The sequence below is a fragment of the Pinus tabuliformis genome, chromosome 6 (genome assembly GCF_031772625.1).
Source record: "Pinus tabuliformis cultivar Carrire ecotype Pingquan chromosome 6, CPIR1, whole genome shotgun sequence".
NCBI lineage: Eukaryota > Viridiplantae > Streptophyta > Pinopsida > Pinales > Pinaceae > Pinus > Pinus tabuliformis.
Genome location: NC_142292.1, coordinates 1873224618 through 1873231265, shown reverse-complemented (window position 1 = coordinate 1873231265; position 6648 = coordinate 1873224618). Strand labels below are relative to the sequence as shown.

At 32.7% G+C, this 6648-nt stretch overlaps 1 protein-coding gene across 1 annotated transcript; it reads right to left on the bottom strand.

The window, feature by feature from the left end:
- Positions 1 to 1637: 1637 nt before the first annotated feature.
- On the bottom strand, positions 1638 to 2916 carry LOC149266629 (blue copper protein 1a-like). Its single transcript, XM_089397109.1, has 3 exons — positions 2793 to 2916; positions 2420 to 2608; positions 1638 to 2319 (listed from the first exon to the last, which is right to left on the bottom strand). Exons 2-3 carry the CDS (start codon positions 2589 to 2591, stop codon positions 1805 to 1807), a joined length of 687 nt encoding a protein of 228 aa, XP_089253235.1. The 5' UTR covers positions 2592 to 2608; positions 2793 to 2916; the 3' UTR covers positions 1638 to 1804.
- Positions 2917 to 6648: the final 3732 nt, after the last annotated feature.

Genomic DNA, 6648 nt, shown 5'->3' with positions numbered 1-6648 from the left:
CTTCTTCTATATTATAACATGCAAGTACAAAGAAAGTGCACTCGATATGGAGTTTCGATGTGAATTGTGGCTTAAATCGTTACTATAGGATCTTCTATTTCCCCTCTCATTCTTTAGCATCCTATACCTAGATGCTATACTCTATTATAGAATAATAAACTATTCAATAAGAATGAATCATTTTCCTTTCATAGTGACCCAATATTTAACGATCAATGGTTAGGTTTAGGATTTTTGCATGCCTCGATCCTTAATTAATGTTATGCTTTTGGCCCTTTAAAGTCTTTCTCAAATTCCACATATGGCTATCTACACATATCATAGTATTCATAGAATAGGTCAACTTTCGAGAGGTGTAACCTTTACATATGAAATGTTATGAATAATTGTTTGTACCATGAAGTGGCTATTACACCTTGATTTCAATAATAAATGTTGAATTGCAATCCAAAAAAATCATTACAATTTATTTATTTTCCAAAAGAGTATTTTCATTATAATATATTTTTCTTTTTTTGGGGCAGTTTGAAATTGATAGTGGAATTGTGGGGTGATAAAAAACTTAGAGGAAGAAATGAAAGTAAGAGAGTTGAAGATAAAAAAAAAATAGAGAGTACATTTTTCTTTTATATTGTCCATCTTAAACCCACATTGGATCTAATTTTCAAAATATTTGTTATACTACTAACCTCATTGACCTTTTAAGTTAGCAAAACTATGGTGATATTGGTATCCTTTTCTAGCTTACTTTTAAGCATAGAAATAAAATGTTAAAAAATTCTCTTACTTTCTTAAAGTAGGATAGACCAGATAAATCTTAATGGATGTTTATCATCCTCATCACCATGATTTTTAAATCAATTTTGTATAAAAATAGAATATAAAAGATTTATTAAACTTAGAATTTGATTTATTTATTCTACATAATATGATCACTATAAGAATTTTTCAATGAACCTAATTTATTTATATATTTAACATTGTAATTTAAGTATGGAAAAATGTCCCTCCCATTAAAAAATATAAATTAGTTACTCCATTTATATCTTTATGAAAAATAATATTTCTCCTCTTATAAAATTATCAAGATAAAATATTTTCTCTTATTTATATTTTTAATAAAATAGAAAAATTACTTTTAAATAATAAAAATAATATTTAAAATATAAGATTTATAAAACTATATATTATCGTTTTTTAGTAATATAATTGTGTTCCTGACCATTAAATATCCATATTTAATGGTGAGCGAGATTTTACTCTTTTTATTGGGTTCGACTTACTTTGAAAAAAATCTTTTAACTAAATATTAATACCACCAAATACCACATCACCTAATATCAATTGGTTAAGTCAATTAATTCTTACATTTAGATTCGAGACCAGGAGATTCGAACAAGCACTGCAGTCTGGTGGACTATATAATTCGTATTTAGTAAATACAAACAGGAACCGGATATTTGAATTAACATACCTGCAGAGTTGATATATATATGTATATGTGTGTGGGGTTATTTTTATATTCATTGAATTTTCTAAATAGTTCAAAATTTACAATTTAATCATATTTCCCCACATATATCACGATCACATCCTAAAAATAACTATTAAACATTCAAACATGATAGATTAAAATATAAGAGATAACCGCTTATAAATGACTATTTATCCTGCGTATTGTCCCCAAAGAAAAAACATAATCGAATACATCCGATGATAAATAGTCATCGTAATAATAACAAAATGATTGAGAAGAAAATGATCTGACAGCAATGACGAAGCCTGAGTAATTATCTATTTATATCTATATCGAGCCCATGGCGAGCAAAAGAGATCCTCCAAGCAGGAAGACACCGCCGATGCGGTATGAAGGCGAGGCTGTGCTCGCCCCGTTTGTTGACGACAATGGTGTTTGCACTGAAGGCGGGTTAGCTGCCGATGATGGGGAAGGCGCTCCGACTGTTGGCCTCGCGGGAGCGGTGGATGATGGGGAAGGCGAACCAACAGTTGTTGCGGTGGGAGAGGCCGATGATGGTGACGGCGATTGGACAGTTGGTGTTCGAGAACGGGCGGGCGAGGGGGATGGCGCTGTTCCATTCTTCTTTGAAGTGGAGGCGGCGCCGACGGTGATAGTGAGCTTCATGCCGGCTGAGCAGTGACCAGTGATTCCGCAGATGTAATACTTGGCGCCCGTGCTGTCCAAAGTAATGGTGTCGTTTCCACTGGTGTGTGTTGCCAAGGGATTGGTAGTGAGGCACGAATCATACGCCGCCTTGTTCACCACCAGCGCATTGTGCGTGCCCGGCGTGTATTTGAACACTGCATGATTATATTCATTCAATCATCACTCATCAATATCTTCAACAGTATCATCAAATATCAGTATTGGCTTTTTGCTATAATTTGTGTTTTTACATACCGAGTTTGTCGCCCACAACGAATGTTTTGCCAGAAGCCCAGGTATTATAGTTGACGCCCAGAGTCCACTGTGCGCTGTCACCGACGGTGTAGTCTGTAGCCAAACAATTAAATGGCAAAACCATCATCGCCACTGCCACCACAAGTGCAATCCACAGTCCCTGCTGCCCCATATCTTCCGCTAAAATTACTGCCAATATCCGCCATCGAAACAAACAAATTACCAAGCCATACATCGAAATTTCTAAGAAGATACATCACAAGGTCACTGCGTTCTACAATCAAAACTACCAGATTAGAGAACAATACAGAGGGGCATAATTAAACAACAGTCCACGCGGGCAATATCAATGAAGAAAGATCAAAGAGCATACAATATTAAATGCCGTGAAGTGTCGAAGTGATTTTGATGGTGTAGCTGCTACAGGTTCCGAGATAGCTCTTTGGATGAAGTGAACAAAGTATTGTGCTTCAATTTATGGAATGAGAAGATTGGATATATAGGAGTCTGAGAACAAAAAGATTGAATATATAGGACTCCCGACGCGGTTCGTAGCCGGCACGGAAGACTACCAAACCCATCCATGTCAATACCAAACCCATCCATGTCAATAGTCATACACAGCCGAGTCGCCAGCGACCTACAAAATCTCTGGGCAGGGCCCAGGAGGCCGCGTGGCTCATAATTCCCACGAGTAAAGCTCCGATTCCCTTACTACCTAATCAGCTTTAATGGCTAAAGGAATCCCTGAAAAAAAAAGACGTACAGCCACTTTGCTTTGAATACGTCTTCGTGCGATAATTCATTTACCGGTATAGTTTCGGAAGGTTCCTACGTATGCCTCGTCAGAATAGTTAGAAGATTTTTTCTACCTACTTTCACACGTTATCTATGTTATAATATTTGAAGAACATGTCAACCAATGGCAACAACGCACGCGTTGTCAAGAAATGGTGACTACACTCTTTGGCAAATGGGTCAACAACACTTTTCTTTCCTATTTTTTTTTGTTACACATTCAGATTATAGAACACGTCTTGATTTTGACGTGTTCCACCACCTAATTTGTTCTTTGTGAAAATGTATTTCTATATTTTTTCATTGTCTAATAGCTGTTTAGGATTTCAAGGTGGGAGGTCTAGAGTATCATTTCTTCTCCTAGATACATGTAGTTTGTTCTCGTCTCTATGTTCTTTCATTTTAATTCAATTATATAAAAAAAATACATTTTTTGTTCTTTCATTTTAATTCAATTATATAAAAAAATACATTTTTCAAAGATATACGTTGACTAAGTGTAATAAGGTGAGCATAATTTTTTTTTCTGTGTACTCAAATTCAATTTGAAAAAAAAAAATCAGAATTTAATATGTATATAATTTTTATTAATATTTTAATAAATAATTAAAAATCTATTATATTTAAATAATGTAATATATATGGTTGAAATATATCACTTTCACTTATACCAATATTTCAATGAATCATTAGAAAGCTAACGCGAGTAAATAGAGATCATTCTCGTTATGTGAGTGCCCAAATTATTGTTATATATGTATATAAAGGTTGTTGTGCATAAATAGATATTTTAATTTTTTTAATTAAAGGTAAAGATTTATAAAGATTTACAAAGATAGAGATGTGTATTGAAAGTGTTGAACCGAAATTAGATAATTATTTATTTATTTTATGAATTTAAAATGGTTTTATATATGGGTAATTGTTAAATCTTTGAATGTTAGTGTGGATTAAGTTTTGTAATGGTCTAATAAGTAACTTAAATAGATTTTGTATGTAAATGTTGTGGATGTGAGAATTTGACATATCAATTAGCTTTTCGTGGTGTACATTCATTTATTGCATCAACTCATTGGCTTAGAATTTTTTATCTTTATGGTTTTATCGTTAGGGACGTCATACTTCATGTTAGAAGAAAGTTTTGGCTTCTTGTGATGTCTTTCTCGTGAATAGAACATAGCAAACACATCTCTCTTTAGATAAGCTATCACCATTGTAGCTAGGATATATTGCTTTTATATATATATATATATATATATCTATACCATTGTAGCTAGGATATATTGTTTTTTAATATATCTATATATAGATATATATATATATATATATATATATATATATATATATATATATATATATATATATATATATTCAATTCTATTCATTAATAAAATTGGTTTTAAATGTATTATTATGTTGTATAGAAGCTTTATTTGTGTTTTCATTTGTATTTCTTCCTTTCTTTCATTTTCTAAACAATCTCAATTAGTATCATTATATAATTCTTCTCTTTTTTATTCTTTATCCATGTCCTGAACAGGTTAGGGTATAGGGAGTTGGCTCTTCAACTAATTAACTTGAAGAATATTATTCACATCACGCCAAGTCATCTGCCATGGTGGAAAAAAGGAGCATTTATGGTTCAAGAGATCTAATCAAGTTGTTATTGAGGGGAAGCCCTTATGTGATAGAAAAATGAGAAGATGAATTATTTTGGATGTCCACTAATGGTGGTAGAGAAACCTTCAATAAGAAATGATATTGGAGGTGTGACACTCCTCAAGGTGCATGTTAACCTTCACATTCCTTTTTCTGAAGTCTAGATAGATACAAATGCTTTGTAGAAATGGTTAAATCTATTAGTTGGCTACTATTCCATTCGAAAAGAATTTGAAAACAAAAGGAGCACTTTCACACTCCTTATGTCCATTGCTTATATCAAAATTTTGGTGGAATAATTATTGGGAGAGACATATTATAGATGAATCTATAACATTTAGGATAGAACCCACTTGGATGGCTTTTCCTGTTTCCCTCATGAAGGAATTCCACTACATTGGAAACTATAATGACCAATCGACAAGACGGAAAAATCTGTAAAAGGAGACAAGATGGCATTAGAGTACATTCTAATAGAGAAAAACAGTGTATGGAATATTCCTATTAATTCTAAATAATTCCTTCTCAAGTGGTTGCCCATGCCTTTTAGCATGATTAATACTCTAGTATTGTTCATGAGATTGATGGGCGATATTCGTGCTTGTTGAAAATTTTATTTTGTGGTTATATATTCACATTTTATCCCCATATTCAATGAAACATAGTTACAAAGTTTGTATCACATTCAATAGATCTTATGAACCTTACAACATCACAATTTATATGCCAATTCACATAAATTGTCATTTTGCATGCATATAATTCGATATTTGGTATAAATCATGGATCAACATGGCTTTCATATTGATATATCAAAGATCCAAGTCATTCATGATTGGCTAGCCTTGATGACTAGTCTAACGAATATACATAGTTTATTGGCCCTCACTAGCTCCTATTACAAGTTTGTGTTAGAATTCCCTCATATCACTTCTTCCCTAAGATAAGTGACCAACGGTGGGGCTAAAGCTAAGCTCATTTGAATAAATTCATAATATAAATATTTCAAGGATCTTAAACACCACCTTTAATCTCTCTACAATTCCTATAATATCCCTTCAAGAATGATACAATTTTTTCAGATTATATTGTTCACGTAGTCATCACTGAGCATGGACATCCAATGAGCTATGATAATGAGGCATTCTCCAATTTGGTTCATATGTACCCCACACATGAAAAGGATATGCACTCCATAATGTAAGCTTGTCACTAATTGAAGCATTACATTTTGGGGAAGGAAAAATTATCCAAAGTGATTACAATCTCGTGTTATTCATTTACATAAAAGTGAGATTGTTGGGTACATAAGTGTATACCCAATCGGTCATATTGTTGTAAGGGTTCTCTATGATAACAATACATTAACTAACAGGTTGAGACTAGTGAAACTAGGATATTCTCAACAAAAGAAACATGAGTCAGTGACTTATATTCATTAGTACCAAAAAGGCAATATTATAAATATATTTTAACAGTAGCTCTAATAATTGAATCAATAACATCATAAATAGAGCTTGTAAACATATCAAATAGCTCAAGCTAACAATTGGAAATGAATTCCCAGGTGGGAAACCCACTTCGTAACCTTGTGTATAAAGGGAATTTCCGGAAAACAAAAATGACATACAAGAAATATTTGTGCTAGATATTAGGTATGCAGAGGTACTAGAACTTAGGTTTCTTTCCATATTAGAAATAATTCCTTCATTAATTATGGGAAATGTAGAGACAACTATTTAATCAAAAACTCACTGTGTGGTAGCACCACA

Coding starts and splice junctions, on each gene's coding strand:
- LOC149266629 (XM_089397109.1), bottom strand. CDS start 2,591: ATGGGGCAGCAGGGACTGTGGATTGCACTTGTGGTGGCAGTGGCGATG. Junction 2,320..2,419: donor CGTTGTGGGCGACAAACTCG/GTATGTAAAAAC, acceptor ATAATCATGCAG/TGTTCAAATACACGCCGGGC.